This window comes from Tursiops truncatus, chromosome 19, assembly GCF_011762595.2.
Source record: "Tursiops truncatus isolate mTurTru1 chromosome 19, mTurTru1.mat.Y, whole genome shotgun sequence".
In the NCBI taxonomy this organism is placed as follows: domain Eukaryota; kingdom Metazoa; phylum Chordata; class Mammalia; order Artiodactyla; family Delphinidae; genus Tursiops; species Tursiops truncatus.
The window spans coordinates 2,158,478-2,177,676 of NC_047052.1; the positions used below are offsets into that span (position 1 = coordinate 2,158,478).

The following is a 19,199-nucleotide window of genomic DNA, read 5'->3' on the forward strand; positions in this document are numbered from 1 at the left end:
GTGACTGGTTACTTCGTCACTCTGTATTTTGCTCACCAGGTGGGGTTTGGGCAGGGATAAATATTGCTTCATATTTTTTATAATTCGATGGAAACATCTGTTAAGAAACTTGCTTTATATTTGTTCTGTTTAATGTCACTGGGGAAGCCTTGCTTTTAGAACATTCTCACAGGGGCCAAGACAGGCAGCTCCCAGCGTGGGCAGGTTCTTTCCTTTCTTTTAGTCGGGGAGGGTGATAATTGTTTGTCTTACTGGCAGTGAGTAATAGAGTTAAAAAAAAAAAAAAGGCTTCTGAAAGCAGGGGATAATTAGGGGAAAATGGAGCCTATGACAGAACGCCGCCAATTGGCTCTTGTCTCAGATGGTTAGCGATTAAGTTCTCTCCTCTGTCGCTAGAGCCGGAAGCTGTGGACCCAGGCTCCACCAGGAAGGCAGGAGCGACTGCTGGGCCATCCCCAGTGGGCTACAGAGGCCACCCCCTTCCCTCCACTGAGAACGTGCCTGGAGACTGCCCCCTCCTTTGACCTGATCACCACTTTTATCATTTGCCATTTTGAACACATACAAGGGTAGTGGGAATGGCTGGGTGAACGCCCACAGACGCCCACCTCCTGGACTCAGAGGTTGGCTGTAGTGCGCCAGGTTCACGGTGTCTGTCTCTGCCCCTTTGCCTTTTCTTTTCCGTACTTTAAAGCAGATCCCAGGCCCGTGTCAGTTCATGTCTGTACTTCAGTGTGGATCTCTAACCATGTGGGTGTTTCGCACGTTCCCACACATGTGAGGTCCTGACCACGCCTCACAGCAGTGGCAGTAGTTCCTGGATTACCTGAGGCCCAGTCCACGCTCGAGGCTCCCTGACGGTCTCAGAACCGCCTTCGACAGCTGGCTTGTTCACGAGGATCTAAGCAGGCCCTCGTGCTGCCTGCTTTGTTTTGCCTCCTGAGTCTCTTCTGTGGAAAGCAGCACTCCCGTTTTCCTCTGGTCAGTTGCCCTACTGGGTGTCGCACTTTCTGGATCATTCCTGCTTCTTTCTTATGTCTTTTAGCTTGTGCTCCCGGCACCTACCCACCCCCACTTCATAGCGGAAGTTCTCTCTAAAAGGTTTGCTCGGATTTGGGGCTAACCACTATATTTTCTATTAAAACATTTAGTTACTTTTTCAGCTTTATTTAGGTATAATTGACAAAACTGTAAGATATATAAAACGTACATTGTGGTGATCTGATTTGATGTACAAGTACACTGTGGAAGGATTCTCCCGTCTAGTTAATTAACGTACCCATCACCTCACATTTTTATTTTTTTTTGAGGGGTGGGGAGAGCACTGAGTTCTATTTCTTAGTAGATTTCAGTGATATAGCAGCGTTATCAACTTTAGTCACCATGTTTCATGTTGCATAAACCACTTTTCGATGAACACACACTGGTGGGCGGGGCCGTGCTCGTCCTGCTGCGCTAGGTGGGGCCCCAGGGTCCCTGCGGGACCGGAGTGTGAAGACAAGAATGGTCCTCGTGGTGATCTGGGGGGTGCGGATACTGAGCCTCCGCCTCCCCCTCAGCCGTGTGTGGACCTCTGCACAGGTGGATGGCTTGTTCATCATTGGCTGGATGTACCTGCCTCCCCACGACCCACATGTGGACGACCCGATGCGGTTCAAGCCCTTGTTCCGAATCCACCTGATGGAGAGGAAGTCGGCCACGGTGGAGTGCATGTACGGCCACAGGGGGCCCCACAATGGCCACGTCCAGGTGAGCACGCGGGGCAGCGTGTGCAGGTAAGGGGCTGGGTCTCCTCACTTCGTCCCGGGCCTGCTGCCAGCTGTTTGCCAGGGTCTTCCCAGCTGTGCACCACGCCCATGCCGGCCAGCAGGACCGGGAAGCGGGCCCTGGCCCGGCCCTTCTGTGCGCTATGCCGCTGTCGCTCCTCAGAGATTCACTTGCTGGAGCCTCCCCTGATTCTGCCTCTGGTTAGAGCCAATTGTCCTTCCAAGAGAGATTCCTCACTGTTCCTTTTTCTCCTCTTCGCAAGGGCATCAACTTGGAACCAGACGTTCTGCTCTCGGATGTGGGCCTGGCAGGTGGCCAGCCCGAGAGCAAGCCTGTTCTCTATCTCAGTAGGAGAGCGCCAGCCCCTCTGTGCTGCTCTCGGACCCCCCGGGGGACAGCGACGCCTGGCCCCCTGGGAGGGAAGCGTGTGCTCAGGGGGGTTCCAGCCTTCCTTCTTAGAGCAGCCGCAATCTGGTGGCCTCTTGGGGTCCTGTAGATGAGTGGGATGCGTGGGTGCGGGAGGGACTGGTGCACGCCTGCTCTGGTGGGGGTTAGGGGCTGACTCGTTACCCTTTCTCCTTGTTGTGGACACTCAAGATCGTGAAGAAGGACGAGTTCTCCACCAAGTGCAACCAGACGGACCACCACAGGATGTCTGGTGGGAGGCAGGAGGTGAGGCCGGACCCTCCTGTCCTGCGGGGCAGCTGAGAGGGTGGGTGGTTTGAAGGGAGGGCCGCTTCCCGGGCTCATGCTGGCGCTGTGGGCGTGTGTGCTGGGCCCAGGTTCTGAGTCCCCACCACCCCCAGGATGAACGGGCCGAGTAGAAATAGTTCTCTACCTGGTTCTCCGTCGCCCCTTTGACAACAGGCCCGTGGGCGGTGGGGTCTCTTCCTGGATGTGAATTGCAGGGAGACCAGAGGCCTTTATTGGCGTGAACCCCGTGGTGGAGGTTCCCAGGTCACAGCCATGTGGTGGGTGAGCCTGCGTGAGTGTCTTCGGGTTTCCTTTCTGCACGAGTAATCTCACGTCGCCTTTGAGTTTTAGTTACACCACCATCTCAAAACATTCTTAGGAGAACCTCAGACTTTTAAATGCAGGATGCTCGTTGCATTTATTTGTCGGGTGCATCTCTTAGCGTTTCTGAGTCTGCTGGGTCCCGGGTAGCCAGGGGTCTGCAGGGAGACAGCGCAGATGGAGAGTACGCACGTGCTGCTTGGAATCTGTTGAGGGTAAACGAGGCCCTTGTTTTCCCGAACGCATGGTATGTGAAGGTGACGGTAATGACGTGCTTCCTTCCCTAATAACACTGTCATTCAGTCTCACATACAACCACATACACATCAGTGGCTGTTCCAAGTCCACTTTTAAGTGAAACACGTCAACAGCATATTTTCCAAGAATAGAACCTCCTCAGCTGTTGAGACCTTAAAAGGGCCATGTAATGGACTTCTGGAAATACTCTGGGATCAGAGAAAGTTCCTGCGAGCCAACTGCCGTGTGCGGCCTCACCAATTTGGAGACGGAATGGTATTTTTTCTCATTATGAAGGTAATAACATGCTCCTTGTGGAAACTAGAAAAACACCTAGAAGTTACGGTGAGAATAAAATGCTTTGTTGGAATCCTGACTTTGGTGGTTAATTTGCATTTCTCTTATGTCTGAGGCTAGGATTAGTGTCCTGTGGTTCCTTTTCTGTGAAATCTGTGTTCATACCCTTTGCCTGGTTCTGTTTGGTGGTGTTATGTTTCTAATTGATTTGTAGGAGTTTTCATCCTGTGAGGAAGTGAACCCTTCAAGATACGAGATGCAAATATTTTTTCCTCCTTCATTCTTTTGTGTTTTGGTTTGAAATGAGGTATGTTTTCACTTGGAGAATTTAGTTTTTAATTTTTATATTTGCAGTTGTATATGTCTTTTCCTTTTTTTTTGGCCACACTGTGTGGCTTGCGGGATCTTAGCTCCCCGACCAGGGATCAAACCTGGGCTCTGGGCAGTGAAAGCGCAGACTCCTAACCACTGGACCGCCAGGGAGTTCCCCTTCCTGAATAGCTTCTTAGTTTTTTTCTTTTTTTTTTGCGCTATGCGGGCCTCTCACTGTTGTGGCCTCTCCCGTTGCGGAGCACAGGCTCTGGACGCGCAGGCTCAGCGGCCATGGCTCACGGGTCCAGCCGCTCCGCGGCATGTGGGATCTTCCCGGACCGGGGCACGAACCCGCGTCCCCTGCATCGGCAGGCGGACTCTCAACCACTGCGCCACCAGGGAAGCCCGTGAATAGCTTCTTAGTTTGATGTCATCTTAAAATCCTTTCCCCACTTTGAAATTATACTTACAGACGCGCTCGTGTTTTCATTTTCACGTGTTTGTTTCCCACATTTATCGCTGGTTCTGTGGGTTTATTCTGTAGAGTGAGCTTCAGCCCGCCTTGGCTGTAGTGCAGGTACCCCTCAGTCACCCCAGCACTGGTGCTGAGTGATGCAGGTTTTCTCTACGATTCAAAATGCCATCTTCGTCCTGCGCTGCCATTTGAATTTGATTTTCTTCAGATAGATCGTGCAAGTTTGTTGTAAAGCGTCTGGTCTTTCGTTGCTGCTGTAAATGGACTCTTGGCTCTCGTATCTTTCAGCTGGTGACTTTATATATAAAAGCTGTTGCACGCCACCCATCTTACTGCCTCTTCTCTTTCATTTATGAGCACCTTTGAGTTGATTACCTTGAGTTTTCCAGGATAATACTGATTATCTGCAAATAATGACATTTCCTTCTTCCTTGACCCCTTGTGGTGAGGACAACACCCTTGTCTAGTGGTGGGTGTGGTTCACATGGTCCTGTCACGAGGCAGCAAGGTGGCCTTGGGGTCAAGATATACGTTATTATGCTAGGGATGGAGCTGTTTATTCGTGTTTTATTAAGAGGGCTTTGTTTTAATTGAGAAATGATGTTGAATTTACCAGTTTGTTTTAGCATCTGTGGAAACCATCAGGTGATTTTTTTCCCCCTTAATCTAGTAATGTGATGACTTATGTTAATAGATTTCTAACCACTCTGAAGTCGTGAAAAGAGAGCTTGTTTGATCGTGGGGCACAGTTCTCTCTGCTCCTGGATGCTCTTTGATCCTGTTTTATTTAGGACTTCTGCATTGATGAACGGGCTTGGTCTAACATTTTTTGTGCTGTCTTTGGCTTTAGGAGCAGTCTTTTGCTGGCTTCTAGAACTGGGGAGCCTTTCTTTTCTCTCTAGGCCTGGGAATCATTTAACAGTGGACTTGGAACTCCTGCCGGTCTGGGGTGGGGAGATGCCGCACGTCTGCAGGCAGAGCAGGGGCTGGGCTGCCTGAGGTGCCGAGGGATGCATCCTAGAGTCATGGGGGCAGGGGGGCTTGCTGTGTGAGGCACAGTCACTCTGTCCATCTCAGTTGCCCGGGGCCACTTTGCTGGCTCCTTGTGCCGTCTCCTGTCTCCCTCCCTCTTGCCCTCCAAGGGGGGAGCTGGGGGACTGGGGGACGGGTTCTCCCATGGATTCCTGTGTCAGCCTGAAACATCTTCACTCTGTAGCTGAGTCTTTCAGACCCAGAGCGTGGCTTCAGGCTCCAGGGAGAGAGAAGGAGCCGTGAGGTGGGCACTGCCGTGTGTCCTGACAGCTCTGAAGAAGAGGTGAAAGTCTCGGCCCCGGATTCCGGGCTGCTCTGCGCTCTGATGGTTGATGGTCACTTAAAATTCTGGGCCACAAGGGTGCTTCCCAAGGGAATGGAGGACTCCTGGTGGCCTAGGAGGGTAGGAAGGTGAACGGGCCTTGCTTATCACTGTCTCCAGGCAGAAGGCTGTCCTTGGCACCGTGGAGAGATGTGGAGATGCCCGCCCCAGCCCCTGCAGGCCGTGCTGGCTGTGATCCCTTCGTCACCACCCAAGGCCAGCTCTGCATAAGCTGCATCCTGAGGCTGCCAACCGCCCCATTCCCCATCCCAGTCCCCAGTCCTGGGCCTTCTGCCAGCTTTGTGCACCTTCCAAGGCCACGTCCTGCGGCGGGATCTGGCCCCTCAGGACTGGGGTGTCCTGCTTGCTCCTTACGTGCCCCTCCTGGGGGCCCTCCCTGTGCTGCTCAAACTGCAGCTTCATCTCCTGGGCCTTTGAGAGCAGCTCAGGCCTTCGCCCGCCCAGACCCCAGCAGTGCGTCTGCTCTCTGGCTCCCGCTGCAGACGCTGCCTGCTCTTCTTCCTGGCTCTTCCCTCCCTGCCCGCGCCCGTCCAGGCCCTGCAGCCTGAGGCTTCTGGAAATCGGGGTGGGGGGGCGCTGTGAGGGGGAGCAGAGGTTGGGAAGGGCGTGTGGCCTGGCCCTACCTGCGGTTGCTCGGCCCTGCAGAAGGCTCTGGCGCTGGACTCCCCTCAGTTGCACACAAGTGGCTTTTATTTTGCTTTCCTTTGTCTTATGTACTTTCTCGCCACATTCCTAAAATGATACCTCGTCATCATCAGATCCGAAATCCTCAGAATCGGGAGGGAAAAGAGTGCTGACACAGCCCCACAAGGAGCGGCCTCCGTGCCCATCCTCCATCATCCCTTCAAGTTTCCTTCAGCCTTCGTGATGTCATTGCAGTCTAACTATCTAATTTGGATAGTTTTTCTATTTTTTTTTAGCTTAACCGTTATTCCAGAAACATTTCCCAGTCTCATTAGAATTCTTTACGACCTTTTTTTTTTTTTTTTGGCCATGCTGCGCAGCCTGCAGGATCTTAGTTCCCTGACCAGGGATTGAACCCATGCCCCCTGCGTTGGAAGTGTGGAATCTTAACCACTGGACCACCAGGAAAGTCCCTACAAACTTTATTTTTAATGCAGCGTTCCATCTGTCATCTGCTGCGCTGTAATGACTGTAGGTGTGTGACCATCCTGCAGTTGGACTTGGGGTTTGTGGTCAGATATTCCCCTGTTACCCTCCTGACCATGTGACTCAGTGACTTAGCCTCTGGGAGCCTCAGCCCTTGTCTGTAAAATGGGGCCATGAGATTACCTGCGGTGCCGAGTGATTCTGGAGGGTTGAGTAAGACGCTGAATGACTTAGTGCCAGAGCTGGTCGGAGCCGCCCAGGAGAGATGCCGGGCATTATTACTGTGACCCACTGCCTGAACTCTGCAAAAACGTTGTGGTTTTGGATTGTACAGAAATGGAATTGGGTAAAAGGCCCTGAAGGTATTCCAGATTCTCTTTACGTGCTGTCAGTTTGCTGGTCCCCGTTTACAGCCCACCAGGGCACGTGAGCCCCCTGCCTCACCACGTTCCTGCCAGCCTTGGCATTGGCCCTGGCAGAGATGAGATCGGTTAGCACGTGCCCTTTGGTTAGGTTTAATTCTGCCACCTGCTAGCTGGGTGGCTCTGGAAAGGTCTGTTGACTTTTCCAAGCCCCAAACCTCTGTAGAACAGGGAAGATGTTAGCACCCAGCTCCTAGGCCGCTGTGCAGAGTGAAGCAGTGATGGGGCGGTGTTGGCCGTGGTGGACGAGCCCTGGGTCCATAGTGGACTGAGTCTTGTCTGATATGTTCTAGGCCCCTGTGTTTTTCCTTGTGGATACATATCTGGTAAGATAATTTCATAGTAAGCATATTTGTTCTGAGTAATTGGGTCTGCTTGGTATTCTTAATGACTGACCTTCTCATGCAAAGTAAATAAGATTATGATTGTTCACAGGCCAGCTTCATGGTATTTAGCTCAAGTCTGATTATGCACCATGGCAACACTGAAATCACTACCTTCTTTTACTTCCATTTGTATCTGTTATTTCTCTATTTGATTTTTTTTTTAAGGGCCTACCCTTCATGAGTTAAGCCACTTAAGTGGAAGATTTTGATTTGGGTGAAGTCTAATTTGTTAAGTTTTTTCCTTAGTGGTTATTGTTTTCTGTCTTAAAAAACTTTGCTTACCCTCCAGTTGCAAAGAGAGTGTCTCTCTCTCTCTCTCTCTCTTCTTTTTAGAAGTTTGGTAGCTTCACTTTACTTTTCGGTCTGTGACCCATCTTGAATGGTTCCTGTGTGTGGTGTGAGGTGGGGATCGGGGCTCCTTTGCTCCCTGTGGTTGTGCAGTTGTTCAAGCACCATTTGTGTAAAAGACTTTCTTTCCCTGGGAGGTGGCTTGGATGCTGTGATCGAAAGTCCACTCCTGAGACACACGTGGGTGTTTCCAGGCTCTCTCTCTCTCTCTCTCTTTTTTTTTTTGGCTGCACAGCTTGCGGCATCTCAGTTCCCCAACCAGGCCATGGCAGCAAAAGCCCGGAATCGTAACCACTAGGCCACCAGGGAGCTCCCTCCAGGCTCTGTCTTTAGTTCTGCCCTCTTGCTCAGGTACCATCTCGGTTACTGTCGTCTTGTAGTGGGTCACAGTGCACGCTAGTGTACATCCTCCAATCTTGTTCTTTTGCAAGATTGCTCTGGATGTTCCAAACGAATTCCAGAATCAGCTTGTCAGTTTCTACAGAAAGCATGGTGGGATTACGATTGGCCTGATGTTGAGTCTGTAGATCAGTCTGGAGACAGTTGCTGACCCAATACCAAGTCTCCCGGTTCGCAGGTGCCTCTGCTCTGTAGGCCTCTTCCCCCGCCTTTCAGCAGCATCTAGTGGTTTTCGGAGTAGAGGTATCACACGTTTTGTAATGTTTATTCCTAAGTCCTATGTCTTTTGAGGCTGTTGTAAGTAGGATTTTTAAGTTTTTTTTTTTACTTTCCAGTTTTGTGCTGCTAGTATACAAAAATTCAGTTAATTTTATACATTGACCTTGTAGTTCTAATAGTTGTTTATTTCAGTCACTAGTAATTTCTCTTCTTTGCCAGGGTTTGGGCAGTAACATATTAAAGCAATTGACAGATTGTAGCTTTTTTTTTCTTTTTGTAAATTGCTTTTGCTTCTGTTTGTAGAGCTAATTCTAGATATTCATTAGAAACACTCTGTTGAGTTAGGATCCCAGAGCTGTGGATTAGTTATGTTAGGTGTACAGAATGAAACTGTTAAGCACTAAATATCCTTCATTGTTCGATTCCATAATGAATTATTGGGCTTTGCGGATGAGGTATGCATAAAAGTTTTCTTTTTACAAATATACTTACTGAACATAACTGTGAAGGCACATTTTATTTTACTTTATTAAAAAATTTTTTATTGAAGTGTAGATGATTTACAATGTGGTGTTATTTCCTGCTGTACAAAGTGAATCAGTTATACATATGCATATATCCACACTTTTTAAAATTCTTTTCCCATATAGATTATTACAGAGTATTGAGTAGAGTTCCCTGTGCTGTACAAGTAGGTCCTTATTACTTATCTATTTTATATATAGTAGTGTGTATATGTCAATCCCAGTGAAGGCACATTTTTTTTTTTTTTTTTGTGGTACGTGGGCCTCTCACTGTTGTGGCCTCTCCCGTTGCAGAGCACAGGCTCTGGACACGCAGGCTCAGCGGCCATGGCTCACGGGCCCAGCCGCATGTGGGATCCTCCCGGACCGGGGCACGAACCCGTGTCCCCTGCATCGGCAGGCGGACTCTCAACCACTGCGCCACTAGGGAAGCCCTGAAGGCACATTTTTAAAAGGAGAATCCACCCACACTCTCTGCCCCGCCTGTCCCTGTCCTGTTCCTCATTGGTGGCTGCAGAAGGCAATGCTGCTGACTTGGCCGGCACGGGGGTCTGCTGTGCCCACTCCCCCAGAAACCTGAGAACCAGGCTCAGTGTAGACGCCACCTGTGTGGGTGGCACAGAAGCGAGGCTTGCCCAGCTGCCTCCTAGGCGCTCTCGACATGGGCTGCGGCCCCATCCTCCCCGAAGGACCCCCACGGTCCCTGCGCTTCCTTCCTGTTGAAGTTGGGCGGGGGAAGTGGGGACCAGAGCCCCTGGTGCCACGCCTCAACAGGAAGGAAGGCCAGGAGCTGGGAGACCAAACACACAGCAGCCCCCCTCCCTCCTGCCCGGCCTCTGTCTTCATCCCATGCACTCAGCGTCACAGCCTCTCCGAGCCCTAGTGTTGTGGCGGTTTTCGTGACCTGTGTTCTCTCGAAGGAATTCCGCACGTGGCTGAGGGAAGAATGGGGGCGGACGCTGGAGGATATTTTCCACGAGCACATGCAGGAGCTCATCCTGATGAAGTTCATCTACACCAGTCAGTACGAGTAAGTGCAGCCCCTCGCTGGGTGTGAGCGGCCTGTCTCAGGTACTGTGAACACGGTCTCCCGGTGGGTACTGTGAGCACAGTCCCTCTCTGGGTACTGTGAACACCGTCTCCCGGTGGGTGCTGTGCGCACAGTCCCTCTCTGGGTACTGTGAACACCGTCTCCCGGTGGGTGCTGTGCGCACAGTCCCTCTCTGGGTACTGTGAACACCGTCTCCCGGTGGGTGCTGTGCGCACAGTCCCTCTCTGGGTACTGTGAACACCGTCTCCCGGTGGGTGCTGTGCGCACAGTCCCTCTCTGCGTACTGTGAACACGGTCTCCCGGTGGGTGCTGTGCGCACAGTCCCTCTCTGCGTACTGTGAACACGGTCTCCCGGTGGGTGCTGTGTGCACAGTCCCTCTCTGCGTACTGTGAACACTGTCTCCCGGTGGGTGCTGTGCACACAGTCCCTCTCTGGGTACTGTGAACACCGTCTCCCGGTGGGTGCTGTGCGCACAGTCCCTCTCTGGGTACTGTGAACACAGTCTCCCGGTGGGTGCTGTGCGCACAGTCCCTCTCTGCGTACTGTGAACACGGTCTCCTGGTGGGTGCTGTGCGCACAGTCCCTCTCTGGGTACTGTGAACACGGTCTCCCGGTGGGTGCTGTGTGCACAGTCCCTCTCTGGGTACTGTGAACACGGTCTCCCGGTGGGTGCTGTGCGCACAGTCCCTCTCTGCGTACTGTGAACACGGTCTCCCGGTGGGTGCTGTGCGCACAGTCCCTCTCTGCGTACTGTGAACACGGTCTCCCGGTGGGTGCTGTGCGCACAGTCCCTCTCTGCGTACTGTGAACACTGTCTCCCGGTGGGTGCTGTGCGCACAGTCCCTCTCTGGGTACTGTGAACACCGTCTCCCGGTGGGTGCTGTGAGCACAGTCCCTCTCTGGGTACTGTGAACACGGTCTCCCGGTGGGTGCTGTGAGCACAGTCCCTCTCTGGGTACTGTGAACACTGTCTCCCGGTGGGTGCTGTGTGCACAGTCCCTCTCTGCGTACTGTGAACACTGTCTCCCGGTGGGTGCTGTGCGCACAGTCCCTCTCTGGGTACTGTGAACACTGTCTCCTGGTGGGTACTGTGAGCACAGTCCCTCTCTGTGTACTGTGAACATGGTCTTTTTCTCAGGGTACTGTGAGCACACTCCCTGGCCCACCTCGGTGTCTGTTTTCTGTCTGTTGGACTATCATCATCCACCAGCTGTGTGCTGTCACGGGCCTGGCCTGTGTGTTAGAGCCTCATAGTTGCTTTCCCATGTCTACCCGGGGGGCCTCTTAGCCTCCCTGCTGCCGTGCCCTCTGCCCCCGGACCCTGTCGCATGGCCCCTGTTTAGCCCCTTTGCAGTCTCAGGGGTCCCTGCCCTGGGGTGATGGAGAAGGTGTGAGGTGTGCTGTGCACATGTGGGGGAGCATAGCTCAGGAACGAGGGGTGCCCCTAGTGGGGAGCTAACCCTGGCTGCCCTGGGCCACCCTGCCCAGCCTGGCCTGTGCAGCATGGCCGGAGGTGCATGAGCTCTGTACTCCTGCCCCTGCTCCCGTGTGGCTCTGTGGCCGAGCTCTCATGCTGCCCGCTCCCCCTGCAGCAACTGCCTGACCTACCGCCGCATCTACCTCCCGCCCAGCCACCCGGACGACCTGATCAGGCCTGGCCTCTTCAAGGGCACCTACGGCAGCCACGGCCTGGAGATCGTCATGCTCAGCTTCCATGGGAAGCACGCCAGGGGCACGAAGATCACGGTGAGTCCAGGGGCTGCCCTGGCAGGCCCAGCACCGTGTGGACTCCATCACATCGGCGTGGCGTAGTGTGACTCGGGCCGCACCCTGGCTGCTCAGTGTGGGCCCCGGACCGTGGCACTGCTTCCCCGGGGAGCTTGCTGGGAACGCAGGCCCCACCCAGACCTGCTGATCCAGGGCCTGCCTTCCATAGGATCCCCCGGCGATTCTGAATGTTTCCAAGGCAGCCTTACCACACGGCTCTCAGCCCTGGCCACACCCTGGATCCCTGGGGAGGTGGAGGAGACACTGATGCTGGGGCCCCATCCCAGAGATTCTGATTTAATGGGGGTGGGCCGGGTGAGGGGCTCCAGGAGCTCCCTGGGTGACCCTGAGGTGTGGCCATGGTGGACACCCTCTGCATTAGCACTCCGGCCCCCGTGGCCCGTCCTGGCCTCAGCAGCTCGGGAACGCAGTGGGAGGATTTCTGAGCTGAGTGGGGGTCCCGGATGACAGGCCCTCTGTCACCCGCTCTAGGGGCTGCTATCCACGTGCTCGCCTGTCGCTGTACAGGTGTTGGGGGGGGAGTCTCTGCGGAGGCGCAGAGCAGGCCTCTTCCTGGTCCTCACAGGGCACTGCTCGCAGCTCCGTTGGCCGGGCTCATTGTGGACGAGGGGCTGGGACCAGGCCGTGGGGCCTGGGCGTTCTCCCAGGTTCATGCTGGGGAGCTTTCGTGTTCCAGGCAGGCAGTCTGGGCTGGTGTTTCCGGCCTGTCCCCCGTCTGACCGGGGAGGGTCCGTGGACCTCTCTAGGCCGCGCATCTCTTCAGCTGTCACGCAGGCTGGCTCCCACCTGAGGTCTTTGGGCGCAGATGTGCCTGCGGGCCCTCCCAGGGTCACTCGTGGGTGCTGTTGTTCCGTGTCCTCAGAGGTCCTTCACAGAAGGCTGCCTGCGCTGGGTGCTGCTTTGTAAGGGCTTCTAGGTTCTTCTGACTTGTAAGGGGTTGCCGCCAAATCAGTAGGAAGGCTGAGCGAGCGCCCTCGGCCGGAGGTGTGACCGGGGCTGGAGGCCGCAGTCTCTGAGCCTGCTGACCGCCGCCCGCTGGCTCCGCAGGGTGACCCCAACATCCCTGCCGGGCAGCAGACAGTAGAGATCGACCTCAGGCACCGCATCCACCTGCCCGACATTGAGAGCCTCCGCGACTTTAACGAGCTCTCGCGCATCGTCCTGGAGGTGCGCGAGCAGGTGCGCCAGGAGCAGCAGCAGGAAGGTGGGCCCGAGGACGCCGCGGGCCTCGGCCGGCAGAGCCCCCAGCCCTGCGCGGAGTCACCCGCCGAGCAGGCCAAGGGGCCCGGGGATGGAGGGGCCGAGGCCGCGGCTGAGCCGCCCGCCCAGTCGGGGCAGGGGCAGCCGTTTGTGCTGCCAGTGGGCGTGAGCTCGAGGAACGAGGATTATCCCCGGACCTGCAGGATGTGGTAAGGATGCCGCGGGGCGGGCAAGACGGGGCTTCCCGGAGGGGACTCTGCCCGGCCGGCAGGGAGGTGGCCTGGGGTGGGGCCGACCCCGCGCTGGGGGCCCTGCACTGGTGGGGAAGCTCTGCCTACTTGGGCCGGGTCCCAGCTCGGGCCGAGCAGACTGTGAGGCTCCTGTCCGCTCACCCCTCTGGGGGCCTCAGCTGGCAGGCAGGGGGCCTCCTCCCCAACGTCTCTCACTGCACAGCCGCTGAGATCAAAGGTAGACAGGCAGACAGGTGAGACGTCGGGCAGCACTGAAAGCAGGCCGTGGCGTCCCTCCCCGCGCCTCCCCTGGAAAGCCTGCTCGCGGCGTCCTGGACGGCCTTGCAGGGAAGGCCTGTCCTGGGGTCTCACCGCCTCCTCATTTCTTCGTGTGGTTTCTCCCCGGCTCTAACAGCCTCCCCACAGAGGCCGTGGGCCCCGGTCTGGGACAGGGCCTGCCCGCTGCTGCTAGCTCCTCACTTGGCGTGCTGTTTGCACGGTCCTGTCTTAGAGATGCACGCCCTGCCCCGGTCCCCTGCACTCCAGGGCTGTTTAGTTTAACTACAGAGAATAAAATGAAAATTCAGGCCCTCGGGCACACTGGCCGCATTTCAAGTGTTCAGTAGCCACTCGTGTGTTGGACAGTGCACGTCTAGAACATTCCATCGCCATAGAGAGTTCTCATGGACAGTCACCTCGGGGTTCACTGAGGGAGGAACCTGTCAGTCTCCTGGCAGATTATCACAGCCGACTTTTCTCTGCCTTTGCACGTTACGTGTGAAGGTTTCTTTCTTTACCTCTGGGCCATCTGCTGCCTCTCGTGTGCCCACAGTGGTCTCCTAGGCTTTTCACATGTAGGCGGGCGCACGCCGAGCTCCCCAAAGGGAATTTAGGCCTCTGCGTGGACTTGATGGAAAAAATTCATTACGTTTTCTTCATGTTAATACAGTTGTGATAAAAGAGGCTGAATTTGGGTTTTCTGGAGGGACATGTACACATAGTGAATGTGTGAAGTTTTGAAAGGTCATAAAGGAAAAGGCTTTGTTATCCCTGGGAAACTTGACAACTTGCAGCATCTCAGGGCCAGCTCAGAGCCCTCTGGCAGCGCCGGCCTGGAAGCTCTGGCCCAGCCCCCGGCTGTGTCATGGGATGGTCCTCCACCCGGTGCTAAACATCAGGGGCTCGGCCAGGAGGGGCGCATGCGTTCTCTGGCACTGCCACAGTGCCTGCGCAACACACGTCTCTGTGTATCTAAGCTTGGTGCACCCCCCCGAAACTCTCTGAGCCATGGGCCCTCAGGCGCAGGGCTGCTGTCCCCCTCCCGCCAGGCAGAGCCTCAGCATGGTGGGCAGAGGTGGGCGTCCCAGGCACCATTCCACGCATTGGGAGGTTCAGGCCAGCCCCTAACTCCTCGTCACCTGTTCTTTGCAAGAAAGAAATAAACATATTACAGCCTGAGTCTCAAAACTTGGCTGTAATGGGTATTTGAAAGTCCTGCTTCTGGTTAATGTCAGTTGCATGCCAATACATCATTATCGATTCCATTTGAGTTGTTCAGACGTGGACCTAACTGTCCCGGGGATTGCGATTTCTGTTACCTGGGTCTGCATCGTAAAGACATGTACTTTGGGATAGTGAATACGAGGTGGGGCTGCCTGGGACCCTCGTCCTTTCGTTGGGTGAGCTGGTAGAGAGAGAGCAGTGGTCGGCGGGGTGAGCCCGACTGTGTGGGGTGAACGCCGGCATCCCCGAAGGCGCAGGGCCCCACCTCTGTGCAGAGCTGCTGGCAGATGGTGGAAGTGGCCTGGAGGTGGAATGGAGAATGTTCCAGAACGTCCAGGACCACGGGTGATGGGCTTGGGCCAGCACGCGCCTTCGAGGCCCCGCTCATCCCCTCTCCCCGCGCTTTCCCTCTTGTCCTTGTTCAGTTTCTACGGCACGGGCCTCATCGCCGGCCACGGCTTCACCAGCCCCGAGCGCACCCCCGGGGTCTTCGTCCTGTTCGACGAGGATCGCTTTGGGTTCATCTGGCTGGAGTTGAAGTCCTTCAGCCTATACAGCAGGGTCCAGGCCGCCTTCCGGAATGCGGACGCCCCGTCCCCACAGGCGTTTGAGGAAATGCTCAAGAACATCCAGTCCCTCGCCTCCTGATGGCCCACCGCCCCGCGGCGGGCGGCCCGGGCTGGGAGGGCAGCAGTGTGCGCTCAGGAGACGCGGCCTCTGACCGGAACACCCACCTCCTCGTAGGAGCCTCTGCGCGGCCTCCCCAGACGCTTTCCGTGGACGCCCACATATCTGCCAGTAGCAATGGGCAAGCTGAGCATGTCCGAAACAAACAACAGAACCAGAACAAACCGCCTTAGAGGACGGGCTGCAGGGCACGTAGGTGACTGAACTGGAGAAATTGGCCACTTTCTAGGGAAAACAAAATCCTCCTCCAGGGAGGTTCACAACGCAACAGAGTCTGTTGCCTCCAGCCAATGGAAGGGGTCATGGGTGAGGTGTGCGGGCTCCACCATCCCCTCTGCAGGAAGTGAGCCAGAGGGCCTTGGTGCCTTCGACACAGCCTGGGCAGGTGGGGCACTGTGTGTGGAATAAGGGCTCCAGGGAGTCGGGCTTGGGACCCACTTCTCTACCGACTTGCTTGGATTTTGGACAAAGGCATTTCACCCCGATCTCAGTTTCCAAATCAGTGGAATGGGGCCAGTGATACGGTTCACTAGGGAACGCCACTGCAGGCCTTCCAGCAGCTCGGAGGCCCTGCAAGCACCGCCCGAGCCCGGTCCCTGCGGTGCGGTGTGCCTGCCCGGCCTCTCAGGCTCTAGAACCTAGACCTTCACTGCGGCAGTTCAGACAGGCATTCACTTAGTTCACGCCTTGCCCCTGCCTCGCACTCACCGGTGTCAGACCCTGAGCTGCAGCCGCTGGTCTCAGAACCAGGACAGGGCACCCTCTGAGATGACCTGCGTCTGTTCCTCCTGCTTGCTTTACACAGGTGCCGCTCTTGAGAGGGGCGAAGCAGCAGAAGGGGTTGTGCCAGGTGAGCGTGACGTCCCTTTGCGGGGGGTGGGGGGGCTTTCTGGACGCTGCACGTAGGGAGCGCACTTTGGAGACCAGGACCCTCAGGGAGCCTCCAGCATGCAGACCCTCCCGCTGGCATCGTCCCTGTGTCACGTTGACCCCTTCATTTGGGGACCCCTGTGAGCTCGCTCTGATCTTGCTGTCTCCTGAAGAGCGGAGCCCCGCGTGCCTGTGCACAGACCTGCTGGAGTTCTGTTCAGCCCTCCCTCCAGGCTGCACCTGCCTACCAGGGCGTGTGGCTTCCCGGGGTGGACGGACTCTGTTCCTTCCCAGTTGCTCGTCCTTGTCGGCTGGACTGCGCTGAGCCCTCACACTGGGGGCGGGGGCCCCAGGGAAGGGGCAGCTTTGTGGTGCCTTTATGTAGAGACCAACCTGAGGTGTCCCATGAAGCGTGGCCTGTGTCTCGTGATAGCGCTCTCCCTGACCAGCCCTTTTCTAAAACAACAACCCCCACCGCCCCCGCTGCAGCACATTTGGCGACCCTGGCCTTCCTTTGCTCCCAGAATCACAGAAGCAGCCAGCTCTGTGCATGGCCTTGAAGCGCAGGCTGGGCCTCCCCGGAGGCTCCGTGGGGCTGCCCTGGGCACGCCGGGCACTGTCGGCCGTCTCGTCCGAGGCACGTAGGCCCCCCTCCCAGACCCTTCCAGCAGGACCCGGGGTCGGGTGGGAACGTGGTCCCAGCTCCCGCGTCTCTCGAAGGACTGAGCCTCAGAGCCTGAGGCCGCTCCCTCCCTCTCACAACGTGGCTGTTCTTCTCTCGTGCCAAGCATGGCCGTCCCCAACGGTGACGACTGGCCGCAAAGCCTTGAGGACCGTGAAAACGGAGGACAGCTGGGCTAGGCTGTTCCTCTCTAGATTTCATCATTGTTTAAATAAAATCAAGAAAATGCGTATTTTACCCAGAGCCAAGGGACCGTCTCCCTCTGAGGCCCCCAGTGTTGCAAAGCGCACACAGATCGAAGACGAGCACTTCTGATTAAAAACTAGTCTCAAACCAAATGCTGTTCTGCCTCTAGTGTCTGGCCTACGCATGGTTTCCACTAACAGTGACTAAAATAACCCTGGTCTCTTGGCCGCGTTCACGTTGGCCTCTGTGTCTGGTGTCAGGCGGGGCCCCTGGGCCTGTGGGTGGGGTCTGTCTAGCTGGCAGTGGCCGGGGTGACGCCAGGCAGGTCAGCAGCAATGAAGGGTGAGGGCTTGTCATCCGCACAGCCGGTCATGCAGAGGTCCCCCAGTCTGACCCGTGCTCAGCCAGCTCTTGATGTCAGTAGGTGAGGTGTAGGGACAGTGGCGGTTCTGTGCACAAAGCCGGCACTGGCCGCTCCCCTTCCTGGAAGACGGTCAACCAGCGCAGGAGGGGAACTTCCAACCAGTTAACTTGTAGGCGAGGATTCAAAAAGGCTGACGTCGTTGTCCGAGGCCTAAAGGCAACCGGGCTTTTGAAAAAGCAGGTTCCAGTGGTGCACTCGACCCAGGTTAGGGGCTGGCAGCGTCCACGTGGGGCTTGATCTGGGGGTGGTGGGTGGACCTCGGAGGGTCTTTAGATGTTTCCCATGGTTGGCACCGCCTTCACTGCCGCTTTGCTGCCGTGAGGTTGGGGAAGGAAGCTCAGGTGCACCTCTGTGTACCTGGGTGGGCTCCACGCTCTGCTAGTCGATTGGAAATGATGTGATTGGAGATGTCAGACACGGGTCACTGGCGATTTTCCCTGTTGGGGCTGAGCGTTTTTTGGTGTGAGGCTGTAGGAAATGACCTTATTTTTGGGCCGTGGGCCGTGGGCCTGGCCCCTCCTCCAATACAGTCCAGCTCACTGGCTGGTGCTCACAGCCACAGCCGCCCTGCTCCGCCCCTTGCCCCCTCCTGCCCCGACACCAGGCTGCTCAGTGCCAGGTGCCTGCGTCCCTGGCCAACGCGGAGGGCGGGAGAGTGCACAGCGGTCTAACTAGCTACATTCCCGCTTCCTGCAGAACAAGCGCAGGGGTGCAGTTGTCCTGCCAGACTTTCTAACTGAGTTGTTTCCAGATGACCAGACCCCTCCCTTAGCCAGCTGCCCTCTCGGCCTGACACCTTCAGGGCTGGTTGCAGTGTGCGGGTTGCCCAGGTTGCACAGCTGCTGCTGTGAGGACACTTCAGTGCTTGTGAGCTGAGCTGAAGAGGATCAGAAACCTGCTCAGCCCTTTGTCATTCGGGGAATTTCCTAAGCTCCTTGTGACCACGGTGTCTCGAGTGTAGACTGGGAGCACCTGACTGTGACTCAGTAGCCATGTTCTTTTGGATACTTTCAAGAATGCCTACGGGAATGTTCTCATATAACCCTCACCTGCCTTGAGGATAAGATGACCCGATTCATGGTCCATCCCAGTGTTAACGTAGGCCAACTTCTCTGTCTTTACTTTTGGGAGAAGATCTGAAGTGTAATTTGTATGTTCTCAGAACAATTTAGAGACAGAAGAAAGCCACAATGCCGTCAGTTTGCCTGATGCCGTGCATGGGAACCATACGGAGCGGTGTCGTTTACAGCTGGGTGGCCTGCAGGCCAGCCTTCCATGGGGCCAAGGTGACCAGCAGTGGCACCGGAGGCTCGGACAGAAAGGCAGCCCCTCTTCTGGGTCCTTTCTGTGCTCGCCGGGAGACCAGCCAGAGCACGTGAAGGGATCAGAACATTTTGCTTTTTTAGCTTAATTCAGTACTTTTGGTGGTTGTTTGAGATCATACAGGCCGCTTGGAGAAGAAAAACTTTCATCCTGTGTGATCTTGAAACCCCACCCCGTGAGTGAGAAAGACAAGAGTGGAGATGGAAAGAGTTGTGGTCGCTCTCAGGCATCCGCTCGGGCTTGCCAGGTGCGGCCGGGGCAGGGCCAGGACCCGAGGAAGCAGCTGCTGCGAGCCTGGGCCCCGGCTTGTGACCCGGACACGACAACCATGTGGGGTTGTTTCTCCATAAAGCAGCTTCTGAAATCTTA

The 19,199-nt window shown here is 55.8% G+C and overlaps 1 protein-coding gene across 8 annotated transcripts in view; it reads left to right on the forward strand.

Annotated features, from left to right (window-relative positions):
- FBXO31 (F-box protein 31) overlaps nucleotides 1–19,199 on the forward strand; it is a 46,382-nt gene extending 27,183 nt beyond the window's left edge. For 6 of the 8 annotated variants that reach the window (XM_033846169.2, XM_033846170.2, XM_033846171.2 and 3 more), the window contains 6 exons: nucleotides 1,582–1,749; nucleotides 2,365–2,439; nucleotides 9,806–9,915; nucleotides 11,530–11,683; nucleotides 12,773–13,134; nucleotides 15,084–19,199. In XM_033846169.2, coding sequence (XP_033702060.1) covers nucleotides 1,582–1,749; nucleotides 2,365–2,439; nucleotides 9,806–9,915; nucleotides 11,530–11,683; nucleotides 12,773–13,134; nucleotides 15,084–15,306 — 1,092 coding nt within the window. In that variant the 3' untranslated portion in view covers nucleotides 15,307–19,199. The remainder of the gene's footprint in view (nucleotides 1–1,581; nucleotides 1,750–2,364; nucleotides 2,440–9,805; nucleotides 9,916–11,529; nucleotides 11,684–12,772; nucleotides 13,135–15,083) is intronic. The other 2 variants (XR_004523523.2, XM_033846172.2) reach the window with 2 other exon arrangements.